The 14,224-nt window shown below is 43.4% G+C and overlaps 1 protein-coding gene across 1 annotated transcript in view; it reads right to left on the bottom strand.

Annotated features, from left to right (window-relative positions):
• The window catches only part of APOB (apolipoprotein B), a 50,606-nt gene that overhangs the window by 23,948 nt on the left and 12,434 nt on the right, over positions 1-14,224 (bottom strand). The window contains exons 7-17 of the mRNA XM_084623137.1: positions 12,348-12,472; positions 12,098-12,183; positions 10,022-10,241; positions 5,459-5,686; positions 5,157-5,274; positions 4,894-5,040; positions 3,323-3,534; positions 2,719-2,956; positions 1,960-2,136; positions 1,414-1,605; positions 244-411 (exon numbers count right to left, since the gene is read on the bottom strand). Coding sequence (XP_084479263.1) covers positions 244-411; positions 1,414-1,605; positions 1,960-2,136; positions 2,719-2,956; positions 3,323-3,534; positions 4,894-5,040; positions 5,157-5,274; positions 5,459-5,686; positions 10,022-10,241; positions 12,098-12,183; positions 12,348-12,472 — 1,911 coding nt within the window. The remainder of the gene's footprint in view (positions 1-243; positions 412-1,413; positions 1,606-1,959; positions 2,137-2,718; positions 2,957-3,322; positions 3,535-4,893; positions 5,041-5,156; positions 5,275-5,458; positions 5,687-10,021; positions 10,242-12,097; positions 12,184-12,347; positions 12,473-14,224) is intronic.

Below are 14,224 nucleotides of genomic sequence, written 5' to 3'. Positions count from 1 at the left end.
TGAATAATCTTAGATAGATATATAAAACCCAGGTATATTTTAATATTTGTTTTGTTCAATTTATTATTTTAATATTGCCCTCACCCAATGACAACCTGGAAGCTTTGTAATTAATAATTTAATCTTTGTTTCTGGAATATTCTTTATTGTCTTTGACAATCTGCTGATATCTCTGGTTTTTGCCCAAAGGAGATGGCACACTTGTTAGGGGAATGTAATATCGTGACAGGAATTAAGACTCACATTCTTTGGTTGAATCTTCACCCCAGCCTTGGCTCCAGGAGTTGCAATTCCAGACAAAGCAACTTGGAGCTGCAATCCTGCTCCAGTTGGGAGCTCAAATTCATTGTCCATAAAGATGTAGTGAACAAATAAGTCACCCTCTGTACCTTTTGAGATGGCCTGCACAATCTGTGAATCAAATAAGGAAACACTGAATAATGAAGTACTTTAATATAGGCTTTGTGACATTAAAATGAATCCTAGGATGAGGTATAAAGGACCTTTTAAAAATATCCTTTAATCATAATCACGTAATCTAAGACTATAATTCTTATACAGTACAGAGACCAAGACTGCACAAAAATATTACTTTATGAGGCACAAATAAAAACATTCACAAAGAACATTTATCAAAATCTGGCTTTTAAGAAAAATTAATACAATAATTTCTTCACCTAAATCTGAGGAAACAATAATGACCACCTGCTTATATGGTGATAGGCGTAATATAATTACTTAGGTGGATCAGATTAGGTAGAAGGGTGAAATCCTAGCATCACTGAAGTCAACGGTAAAACTCCGACTGACTTCAGTGGGGTCAGGATTTCACCCAATATCCCTAAAGTGCAATACATTTTCTTTCCTTTTTAATATTATAAAATATTAAAAAAATTTCCTCTATACTCTACCTCCATAATTAACAAATTAGCAAAATAGCCATAGACAAGCATTAAGATTTTAGTGATTACTCCCATGTTGGTCTCAATCCTGCAATGGGATCCTTTGGAGTCAGTAGGTGCATATTTGTGTCTCAGCAGACTCCCACTGGCTTCTCTGGGACTCTGCATGGATCTCATTGTTGGATTGGATCCCCGGCATGTGAAATCAAATGGAATAAAGATACAGAGATAATCATGATATTGAAGGCATTGTTGTGAATCTCACATTCTTCTGTTGTCGAGATGCACAATTAGATGGATTTGTTCCAATGGGAGTTAGGCACCTAAATAACTTTGGGGATAGGGCCTTTGTCTTTTTTTGGCTAAATTTTGACACTACATTTTAAATAATTTTCTTTTTAAGTGACTAGTACTCCATTCAAATATCTGCTTTATTTGGAAGATAAATATAAAAATATCTGATAGAAAAACCTAATGTGAAATATTTTCATTCTGCACTTGAGAAACATACCTTTTCTGGAATAGCCTGCAGAGTTTTAATGCTCTTTAAAATCACATTTCCCATTAGCTTGAAATCGTTGAGTTTCATGTACCCAAGTTCTTCTCCCAGGATTCGGAGGTAGGCCCTAGCTTCAGGAACTTCTTTGTTTCCCATTTCTTTTATCAGTTTTTCAAAGTTCAGCATTATTCCTTTCATCACATCCTGAGAATTCAACAAAAAAGTACCTCAAAATGAAATCCCCTTGTAACAAGCCTGAGAATTTGATACACCTAGTACAATTACATAATGGCTTCCAGCTGATCTGCACACATAGCCTGATTGTAGACAGAACTCAGGAACTTTGGTTCTTAAAACAAAGGATTCTATGAAATGCAATAAAGGAAAATCACCTTTAGTTAGGTGTAACTAGGGATTTTTAACTTCTGTAAGTTAACCACGAGAGGGCAATGGTCCAGATATACAATACATTACACATACCGGAAAGTACTCCACACAGATTTATGTGTGTGCTAAATATTAATAAAACACTGTCCAAAGAACAGTCTGAAAGTATACCTGATCCTGTCTGTCATTCTTGGAGTAACCAAAATAGTCAAAGAGCACCTTGGAGACATGCTCTGGAACTCTGCCGTCAATCCAGTACAAAGCCTTACTGGCACTGTCGGGAAAGAACCCTTTCTGCCCAAACAATGCTTCTAGCGTTGGCTCAAAACTCTTCCCATCCATGCCAATCTGAAACACAACAAAACAATATAATGACTGAGACAGATTCCCTGCTTCTAGGGAGTTTTACAGCAAAGAGACTCTCTGGTGAACAAATGGTACATTTTCAAATGTACACTGCAATTACAGAAAGCTATAGAGAAGATGCATGCATGCAGCTGGGGGGCAAAGCATTTGATCTCTCTTTGGGTGAAATTCACCCCCACGCACAGCATCAGCACAAGACCTATGAATTGCTTACATCCCTCCAAAACCGTAATATGAGTGCTCAAGTGTGACATTAGTGTGACAATGCACTTCAAATGGGGCTGTTGCATAGGGGTGAATTTTACGCTTAATGAGATCTTGAATGACTCAACCTAAGCCTGAAATGCTTCCAGACATGATGGTAATGGGTGCCAAGAAAGGGCCAGTCCGATCCAAAGCCCACTGAAGTCAATGGTAGGGCTCCTTTTGACGTCAATGGGGTTTAGATCAGGATCTTAGTGCTTGTAAAAATAAAATATTTAGTCACTGCAAGTCAGTATAAGCAAACAGAAAGAAAATATGTAAAAACTGAGTAACAGTGTAAGGATTTGACATCTGTTGTACCTCAAAGATATCCACTGGGCTAAGTCCATACAACTGCAGAGTAGTTTTTAGCATGGTTTCTTTAGGAATGTAGGTGTTTGGATCAAAGATCAGATTTCCTTCTACTTTGGCTGAGACAGGATCATGCCCGGGCAGGGAAATACGTTTGGAAATCTGATAATTTTGTGAAAACTTTCTGAAGTCATTGGCTGCTGGAATCTGAGATCCTTTAAGAGCTTCTTGTACTTTGTTTTTAAGACTAAGAAAAAAGGAAATTAATTGGAATACAATTAGTAAACATTCCAGAAATCAGTTAGTCTTCAAACAATAATGATTTCTTCTGCCACCTGTCTTGATTGTACTTAGTGAATGCTCTGTACTTGTTCATGTAGTAAAAGCAAGGGTAAGAGCCAGGACCTCAGTGGGTGTAAGCTGGCATATCTGTATTGAAGCCACTGATTTACAGCAGCTGATTATCTGGCCCTCTGACTTAAAATTGTTTTAATAAGGCTATTTCAGTTCATGATTAGTCTTTGGAAAAAAGCACAGAATAGGATCATCTGAATTCCGATTAGGGTTATAACTTTGTTCCTATGTCAACAACGTACAATTTAATTGTACTTACTCATCGATGCCTACTTCCTCAGAGTCCAAGATGTTGGCAATGTGGGTAGCGACAAAGCTTTTCACTTGTTCACTTTTGTCCCTTAGGAGCGCTCTAATGATCTTGTTGAGATCAGATGCGGAAGGGCCTTTCATCAGCATGAGATAGGCTGCCAGACGTTTGTCAACTGGAGCATCGGCATTTTGGAAGGCTTTAAGAAGCACAGCACGGTCCTGTACCAACAATGAAAGGTACATTAGTGCACTGATAATCTGGCTAGCAGATGATATTGCCAAGTCTCTGATTGAAACATGTTGGGTCAAATTATTTCCTTAAATCACACCCATGTAACTTTGTTGCAACTTTACTGGCGTTATAGAGCAGGGAAACCCCTTATTTCTAGGACTGGTAAAAAAAATCATTAAAACTTTGTTTTGATGGAAATTTTCATGAACAAAATCTGCTTTTGTCAAAACTGAAATTCATTTTGGTTTCTGTCAACTGAAAATGAAAACTGTTGCTTGTTGTTTGTTGAAAACCCAAACATTTTTAGTTTTTATTTTATCAACAAAAGGCCAAAAACTTCTGAAGAAAACTTTAGATGAAAAATGAAAAGGTTTTTGCTTGACATTTTTCTTAGGGAAAAATAAATTATTTTCCAACCAGCTCTACTTATTTCATATATATTGCATAGTAATTCTGATTACTTCACCTTCACAGTACACAAGAAAAACAATCTCTGAAATGTTTGGGGTGATGTACAACATCTTAACAACTATTTAAAACATGAAAAAAGGTCCTGTCTTGTAGGCTGTAAGCTCTTTGGAGCTAGAACGGGCTTTTTCTTCATTTCTGTAAAGTGTTTAGCACGATGCATCCCCAGTGTGATTGAAACAAATCTTCTGATGCTGCTGTAGTGCAAATACAAATAATGCCTAACTCTTATACTGTGCTTTTCATCCATAGATCTCAAAGCACTTTACCAAGGAGGTCAGTACCGTTATCCCCATTGTACAGATGGAGAAAATGAGGCACAGAGAGGCTGACTTGCCCAAGGTCACTCAGAAGGCCAGTGGTAGAACCAGGAACAGAACCCAGGTGGTTGTCTAGTGAATTACCCACTAGGCAACACTACCACAACAAATAACCACCCAGTAAAAGCAATGAGCCTGATTCTTCTCCTCTCACTATAATTAAACCTGGGTAAGTCAGAGGTAACTCTCTTGAAGTCATTGGGCCACATCATCATTGTAATTACTTCATTGAAGACCCCATCCAATAGCAATGGACAGATCCAATTCTCGTCTCACGTAATTAAACCTGTGTAAAACAGGTGCAACACAATGGAGCTATGCCGATTTACACAAACTAAAGATCTGGCCCATTGGTTATATCAGCAGAAAGCTGCTGTAAGAGGAGTATCAGACCCAGTAAAATCAAGGAAGGGGTTCGAAAGAAAGGCAGGCGAATAGATAATGGGGGAACAGCATAAAATATTCATGGATGGAGAAAACCTGCTTTGTTTAATCATTAACTTGAAGCATACAACTGAGATGAGCTAGAACTGTACAAATTCTTAAAGATTGATTTACCTCATCAGTGATAGTCATTCTTCTCAGTGCCTGGATGGCTGCTTTCTGAACAGAAAGTGACGCAACTTCACTTTTGATACATGTCTTCAGAGCAGATTTCAGGTTCGGATTAGCAACCTCCATTGCCTTGCCCATGTTTCCAATAGCCTGTGGATTATGAAAACAAGGCAATAAATATATTTCCCCAGTCAATAAGAATGCTATACTGCACGCTGTGATTTTAAAATAATAGCTTATATAAAGAGAGAGGGAAATTAAAATACCCTAAGTGTGAGGTAGGTTAACTCGTCATTCCCAGAGCACTCATTGCCAATCATTGACTCCATAAAGTTTGCAACATCCGTTATTTCCTGTGTCACAGTTTTCTTGTCTTCATAGAATCTAAGGGAAGACAGAAATGAACCAAAAACCATTAGAAACACCTTACTTAGGTGTGTGTAGGGAATCCTTTTCTAAGTCAATTTGCACAAACATAGCAATCTGAATGATTAAATCTCCAAGTAATGACTTCTGTCAGAGTTTGTCCTAACATTTTCCCTGTACACGTATATGCACATATACTCACTTGGTAACAGCATGGCTTAGAGCATAAAAAGTAGCTCGACTTTGCTGGTACTGGGCCATGTTAAGAATTTCCCGTATTCTTTTGGTACATGGAAAAGGCAGGAGTCCAAGGCTGTATGTGACTGCATCCATCACCAGAGGATCGACATTTCCAGTTCTTATTATCTGAAGTATAGAACCGAAGCAATCTGGAGTACCACACTGAATCAGACCCTGCACTGTGATGGAACTGAAAGGGAAAGAGATTATGGACATTAGCCCAATGTTCTTGAGTATATGTCCATGTTGCATATTAGAAAGAAACATCCAGCCAGTGTGTTACAACTATATTCAAATGAAGATAGATAATTTCTACAACTGAGAAATGTTTTTAGGTCTCTATGGAGTCATGAAATTCAAATCAGAACTTCATGAAATTGGAGTGTCTCAGAGTAAGAGTTTTCCAGTCAGGTCCACTGTAGAGACTAGTCCACAACCTGAAGTTCAAATCTAGATCCAAACTTCCACAAAGTCCAGAGGAGGGTTTGGAACTGGGGTTTTGGTTCAGGCGTATCCTTCTCCATCCCTGTCTGTATCATTGATATCTTTTATATCTATGTATTCTGTGTCTGTATCTAGATTTGTATGCGTTCTAGTGTGAGTGATATATACATATATCGCTGTGTGTCTCTAAATATATCACACAAATGGCCATTAAAATCAGTTAAAATCATATTATTTTTACAAATTATGCTAATATCATAACCAGCTATGGACAACAAAAGGTTTATTACATTACTGTTATTGTTATTATTCATTATTTTTATTATTGTAGCACTTAGGAGCCCAATTCATGGACCAAGAACCTATTGTGCTAGGCGCTGTACAAACACAGAACACCCAAGACATGTAGTCACATGTTTCTCTCTCTGACTATCTCACCCTCCTCACATCCACAAACCAATCACAATCCTCAGTGATACAGTGTAATATAATGAGTTAAACAGGGGTGGGCAAACTTTTTGGCCCAAGGGCCACACTGGGGTTGCAAAAACTGTATGGACGGCCGGGTAGGAAAGGCTGTGCCTCCCCAAACAGCCTGGCCCCCACCCTGTATACGCCCCCTCCCACTTCCCACCCCCTGACTGCCCCCCTCAGAATCATAGAATCATAGAATATCAGGGTTGGAAGGGACCTCAGGAGGTCATCTAGTCTAACCCCCTGCTCAAAAGCAGGACCCATCCCCAATTAAATCATCCAGGCCAGGGCTTTGTCAAGCCTGACCTTAAAAACTTCTAAGGAAGGAGATTCCACCACCTCCCTAGGCAACGCATTCCAGTGTTTCACCACCCTCCTAGTGAAAAAGTTTTTCCTAATATCCAACCTAAACCTCCCCCACTGCAACTTGAGACCATTACTCCTTGTTCTGTCCTCTTCCACCACCAAGAATAGTCTAGAACCATCCTCTCTGGAATCACCTCTCAGGTAGTTGAAAGCAGCTATCAAATCCCCCCTCATTCTTCTCTTCCGCAGACTAAACAATCCCAGTTCCCTCAGCCTCTCCTCATAAGTCATGTGTTCCAGTCCCCTAATCATTTTTGTTGCCCTTCGCTGGACTCTTTCCAATTTATCCACATCCTTCTTGTAGCGTGGGGCCCAAAACTGTACACAGTACTCCAGATGAGGCCTCACCAATGTCGAATAGAGGGGAACGATCACGTCCCTCCATCTGCTCGCTATGCCCCTACTTATACATCCCAAAATGCCATTGGCCTTCTTGGCAACAAGGGCACACTGCTGACTCATATCCAGCTTCTCGTCCATTGTCACCCCTAGGTCCTTTTCCGCAGAACTGCTGCCTAGCCATTTGGTCCCTAGTCTGTAGCGGTGCATTGGGTTCTTCCGTCCTAAGTGCAGGACCCTGCACTTATCCTTATTGAACCTCATCAGATTTCTTTTGGCCCAATCCTCCAATTTGTCTAGGTCCCTCTGTATCCTATTCCTGCCCTCCAGCATATCTACCACTCCTCCCAGTTTAGTATCATCCGCAAATTTGCTGAGAGTGCAATCCACACCATCCTCCAGATCATTTATGAAGATATTGAACAAAACCGGCCCCAGGACCAACCCCTGGGGCACTCCACTTGACACCGGCTGCCAACTAGACATGGAGCCATTGATCACTACCTGTTGAGCCTGACAATCTAGCCAACTTTCTACCCACCTTATAGTGCATTCATGCAGCCCATACTTCTTTAACTTGCTGACAAGAATACTGTGGGAGACCGTGTCAAAAGCTTTGCTAAAGTCAAGAAACAATACATCCACTGCTTTCCCTTCATCCACAGAACCAGTAATCTCATCATAGAAGGCGATTAGATTAGTCAGGCATGACCTTCCCTTGGTGAATCCATGCTGACTGTTCCTGACATGGATTCACTTCCCTTGGTGAATCCATGCTGACTGTTCCTGACATGGATTCACTTCCCTTGGTGAATCCATGCTGACATGCCTTTTTCCAGTCATCCGGGACTTCCCCCGTTCGCCACGAGTTTTCAAAGATAATGGCCAATGGCTCTGCAATCACAGCCGCCAGTTCCTTTAGCACTCTCGGATGCAACTCGTCCGGCCCCATGGACTTGTGCACGTCCAGCTTTTCTAAATAGTCCCTAACCACCTCTTTCTCCACAGAGGGCTGGCCATCTATTCCCCATGTTGTGATGCCCAGCGCAGCAGTCTGGGAGCTGACCTTGTTCATGAAGACAGAGGCAAAAAAAGCATTGAGTACATTAGCTTTTTCCACATCCTCTGTCACTAGGTTGCCTCCCTCATTCATTAAGGGGCCCACACTTTCCTTGGCTTTCTTCTTGTTGCCAACATACCTGAAGAAACCCTTCTTGTTACTCTTAACATCTCTCGCTAGCTGCAGCTCCAGGTGCGATTTGGCCCTCCTAATTTCATTCCTACATGCCCGAGCAATATTTTTATACTCTTCCCCGGTCATATGTCCAACCTTCCACTTCTTGTAAGCTTCTTTTTTATGCTTAAGATCCGCTAGGATTTCACCGTTAAGCCAAGCTGGTCGCCTGCCATATTTACTATTCTTTCGACACATCGGGATGGTTTGTCCCTGTAACCTCAACAGGGATTCCTTGAAATACAGCCAGCTCTCCTGGACTCCTTTCCCCTTCATGTTAGAACCTCCAACCCATCCAATCCCCCCTGCCCCTTGTCCCCTAACCGCCCCCTCCCAGGATCTCCCGCCCTTAACCGCCCCCTGGGATCCTACCCCCATCCAACCCCCCTGCTCCCAGTCCCCCAACCCCTATGCACACCCTTGCCCCCTGACAGGCCCCCTGGGACCCCACGCATATCCTACCTCCCCCCGCTCCCCATCCCCTGACTCCTATCCACACACCCGCCCCCTGACAGGCCCCCCGGGACCCCATGCTTATCCAAGCCCCCATGTTCCCTGTCCCCTGACCGCCCCCCGCCCACTGCCCCATCCAACCGCCCCCTGCTCCCTGTCCCCTGACTGCCTTGGGACTCCCCGCCCTTTATCCACCCCCCAAGACCTGTCACCATGCTGCTCAGAGCAGCATGTCTGGCAACTGCGCCCCCTGGCTGGAGCTAGACACGCTGCCACACTGCCCTGCTGGAGCACGCAGCCCCGCCACACCAAGTGCTGCCCGTGTGGTAGCGTGGCTGTGGGGGAGGACAGACAGCAGGGGAAGGGCCAGGGCCTAGCCTCCCCGGCCAGGAGCTCAAGGGCAGGGCAGGAGGGTCCCATGGGCTGGATGTGGCCCGCGGGCCATAGTTTGCCCACCTCTGAGTTAAACGAAGGCTGCGTTTTCCTGTGTATGTGTAAATGGAATAAAATGCAGCCAGGAGGGAAATGGTGGAGCAGTAGATTTGTGGCCCAGTCCTGGACCTCCAAAAATGTGCTCTCCGCAACTGGAGATTTGGTAGTGGTAGCAGCTCATGCCAGGGCTTGTAATCAGTGTATTTTAACACATCTATTCCCTGAATAGCTTAAAAGTCTAATCTAATTTACCTATTCATGGGACTGTGGGGGGAGGGGAGGAGTCACAGGGGGACTGCTGATGTCTTTGATAAAGGCTTATTATGCAGTTATGCAGCATTTATTACACGACCATTTGAGGGACAATTGGTACAAGTTCTGGATTTGATCCCATATAATACCGAGCAGTATGGTTTACACGTAGGAGTCTTCTCCCCCCGAAATATACTAGGATTTATATATATCAAAATAACAGTTAATGAGAAAATGAAAAATATTACTACCTTGTGGAAGGCAAGAATAAACCTGTTGAAGAAAATTATTACCCCACTGGACTTGTTTGTTTGTGGGATAACATTTAAATAGCGTTCTGTGTCTCTCCCTCAAACACACACACTCTTAGCAGTCTTTCCCAGTCGCCAACTATTACAGCATTTTAAGATATTACTTTAGGCTATGATTAAAACTGTTTACAGGAGAACATCACCTCTGGAATTAAATTTGCGTTCACATTACCAGGCATTGTGTTTACACAATGCGAGAGCTACACTTTTTATACATTACCTTGAGGTCTCCATCATCTTCAGTACAAGAGACCCTAGCGTGTCATTGTGCAAGCCTCTAAGTCCAGTTACAAATTTGTAAAAAAGACTTGCTCTCTGCTGGTTCTGCTGGGAGGCTGACAACTTCTGCAGTTCCTGGAGGACCTTCAGCACAGTGTCCCCATGCCGGAAGGATTTGGTATCTGCACTTTCCAAGGAAAGACTTTTCTTTTCCAGTTTATCTAACAAACAGGAAAAGCATTATTTCTTTCTGTAAGCACTGTGATCTCAAACCCCACACTGGGCAACCAGGGATTATGGAGCTGCTCTGGGCTCAGCTAGCCCCACCCTGCCACACTTGCAAGACATGAACAGACTGGAGGAGGAGTTGAAAGGGAGCAGAACAGTTCACTGGTGGAAGACCAGGGAAGAGAGTGGACCTGCAATTTGCAGCTCCTGAGGAAAGGGCTGAGGGAAGGTAGGACCTCTCCCAACAACAACTTCCTGAGGGAAGGGAAGACTGTTAGAGGGCTTTCCCTTCACCCTCTCCCCTGATTCTTGTCACGCAGACAGAAAGCAGAAGATCAGAAGTCTGAAGTGCAGGCAATTCGATGTTTATTGGGGTTAGTGCCAAGCAATCATATTCATAGCTCTACACGCTGGCAGAGTCTGTTTCTCAGTGTTCCGTTCCCAGCTCTGACACCACAGAGCCTTTACTCCATGTCCCCCTTCCCAGCTCTGATTCCACAGAGCCTTGCCTGTGTCCCCATTCCCCTATTACCCATCCCCACCTCCTCCTCCTTAGCAGGCCCAAATATACCTGGAGTGCACACCCCTAGTCACACCCCTTACAACTTATGGTCCTGTTTTGTTTTCGAGGGTCGTGAGCTGGGGTCTTCATTCCATCCCTTTTGTACCCCACGGAAGGGGTAAGGAGTGAGTTTGTGCTCTGGCCAAGGCCAGGCCTTTCTTCGGATTTTAGTGTTTCTTATACCTCCCTCTACAACCCCCATTGCCCCTCCTAACTGGTTGCTTGACCTTGCCTTGAGATAAGGAGTTGAGGCAGTCTTCAAGTGTGCGCTCATCTATTACATCCCCACCATGCCCAGTAACACTTTAGCTGTATCCCTTATCTTTTCTCATTGTACTAAAAGCCCCATCTGGTTGTGGGAAATGCAACACAGTCTCTTTGTTCATTCTTCTTCACACATATTAGTATAAGATATGAGTTTCAAAACGTCAAACTCAAAATTCTATGTCAGGCTGACAAACAAGCCTAGATACTAACAAGGACCTGCTTCAAATGCACCGTGAGGGAGAGGCATTTCCTTCTCATTCTCATATGAACTCAGTTTGTTTGTGTTAATTCCCCTTGTGCTATCTGTAGTCTACTCTGACAGGCGAGAGACTGGAGACTGACCTGGCCAGGGGGCCAAGTCACACGAAGAGGCAGCTGCTACCCTGAGAGAGATAGAGAGCACTGCTGTGCAAAGCACAGCCATGAGGAAGTGCCCAGTGCTGAGCTGACCCCCTTCACACCTTCTTCTCACAGACTTCAAATTTTGAACCATAGTGGGGTGGTAGGAAGTTGCCCAGGGAGGGCAGCCTTAAGGATTTCTTGGATGTCAGACCTTTGATAGCCCTCACAGGGCCCTGAGCTGGAGCCTGGTGGAGTGGGAGGGCCCAGGCTCCCCTACACTCCCCAACCACCGCATATCTAAGGGCCTAAATCCTGACCATTAGGCAACACTGCCCACAAGAGCAAGACATCACAGAGACATTTTAGTTTCTGACTCCTTAAAGCATCCTTCCTGTTTAAATAACAGGATCTTTATGAAGTTTTATATAGGTACTGATGTAGCTGAATAGTGCATTTGTTTCCCCATATCTAGAATTATTTCACGTATAGGTGAGTACACACCATTGCTTTTTCCTGAAAGTGATATCCTGCTTTTTTTATCGTAGGTGGTTATGCATTTCTTAACAAAGCTAATCTAACTTGATCAGTGGACATGTTTTATGAGGAGCGCATGCTGAGATGGGAAGCCAGAAATGTGCCACGGTGAAACTGAAAAATGTTTCAGTACTGCAGACCTACCTTCATCAAAGTTTCTGCTGTTGATTTTGGGGGTTTCGACAAGTTTCAGAGTTTGCGTGACTTGTGTCATCATACCATACTGATTTCTAGTAAATAAAAGAAAAACACAGTCCTTTAGTTGTGGCTGAATTAGTTGTGCTGAATCCTGCCCGCCATTGCATGGGCAGTAAAACAGGGCAGAATTTGACCTATTATCATTCATTATGACTATTTACAAAGGAAGGGTAACGATATATAACATGCCACCTACTTGTACGAGGAAGGCAGAAACAGGTGTTTTTCTCTGCAGTCTACTTCAGCCACATGCCTTCTCCTTGAATCTACAGTGTATTGACAGGATTGACTGCTGCTAAGCAGGGTGGATAATGGGCTGTTCTGTAAAACATAGTTAGAGGAACATTTGGCATATTTTGTTGTAGTAAAACAAGCACATTTCTGATCGCTATGGTTACTGGGCTACAATATTAACAGTTACAGCACATTGGGAGTGGTGCTGCTGTTTGGTTCATAATTAAATCACATCCTTGTCTAAAGAAAAACTGTGCCAATATCTCAGTCCATATCCTGCAGTCTCTTCACAGCCACCACTCCTGCAGATATCTTGTCCTAAGTGTCAGTGAAGTTATTATGGTGTTTGCCTGAGAATGTACCGTAGGACTGAGCCCTTATAACCTACAGGACAGGACATGGCCTTATCAGTGCTTAATTTCATAGAATCATAGAATATCAGGGTTGGAAGGGACCTCAGGAGGTCATCTAGTCCAACCCCCTGCTCAAAGCAGGACCAACACCAACTAAATCATCCCAGCCAGGGCTTTGTCAAGCCTGACCTTAAAAACTTCTAAGGAAGGAGATTCCACCACCTCCCTAGGTAACATATTCCAGTGTTTCACCACCCTCCTAGTGAAAAAGTTTTTCCTAATATCCAACCTAAATCTCCCCCACTGCAACTTGAGACCATTACTCCTTGTTCTGTCATCTGCTACCACTGAGAACAGTCTAGAGCCATCCTCTCTGGAACCCCCTTTCAGGTAGTTGAAAGCAGCTATCAAATCCTCCCTCATTCTTCTCTTTTGTAGACTAAACATCCCCAGTTCCCTCAGCCTCTCCTCATAAGTCATGTGTTCCAGTCCCCTAATCATTTTTGTTGCCCTCCGCTGGACGCTTTCCAATTTTTCCACATCCTTCTTGTAGTGTGGGGCCCAAAATGGACACAGTACTCCAGATGAGGCCTCACCAGTGTCGAATAGAGGGGAACGATCACGTCCCTCGATCTGCTGGCAATGCCCCTACTTATACATCCTAAAATGCCATTGGCCTTCTTGGCAACAAGGGCACACTGCTGACTCATATCCAGCTTCTCGTCCACTGTAACCCCTAGGTCCTTTTCTACAGAACTGCTGCCGAGCCATTTGGTCCCTAGTCTGTAGCGGTGCATTGGATTCTTCCGTCCTAAGTGCAAGACTCTGCACTTGTCCTTGTTGAACCTCATCAGGTTTCTTTTGGCCCAATCCTCCAATTTGTCTAGGTCCCTTTGTATCCTATCCCTACCCTCCAGCGTATCTACCTCTCCTCCCAGTTTAGTGTCATCTGCAAACTTGCTGAGGGTGCATTTGTCATGAAAGAAGTTGCCTGGGCTCAAGCAATTAGGTGTTAGGGCTCAAGTAATGTTTTTACATTCATTACTGATGCAGCAAACCCAGAGGTGCCAGAGCTATGAACTGTCAAGCCTAAAGGTGCCCACACTCAGCCCTGGCAAGCTCTGGCACAAATTAAGCACTGGCCCTTATCATTATGAAGTAATTTGCAATGGTTAGAATAATTTAGACACTTTAAAATAGTGGATGTACTTCACAGTCCTCCTATGGTTACAAATGGTTTAAAGATTTCCATCAAGAACAAACATTAAAAGTATAAGCACGGGAGCATTCGGTACCAGGAACAAATCTTCCAGCGCGTGTGTGTGCACGTTTGCACTCAGCCTACTTGCATGCACAAATACCCTGATCTGCTTCTGAGGATGGGGCTTGTCAAAGGATTTATCTTGGTGCATGCAGAAACCTCAGCATGCACATCAAGCTACTTGCATGCATATGCTGGTTACATACAATGTACATATGCATGTTG

Source organism: Lepidochelys olivacea (genome assembly GCF_965140295.1).
Source record: "Lepidochelys olivacea isolate rLepOli2 genome assembly, chromosome: 3".
In the NCBI taxonomy this organism is placed as follows: domain Eukaryota; kingdom Metazoa; phylum Chordata; order Testudines; family Cheloniidae; genus Lepidochelys; species Lepidochelys olivacea.
Note: the sequence above shows the minus strand (reverse complement) of the source record. Positions and strands in the feature narration are given on the sequence as shown.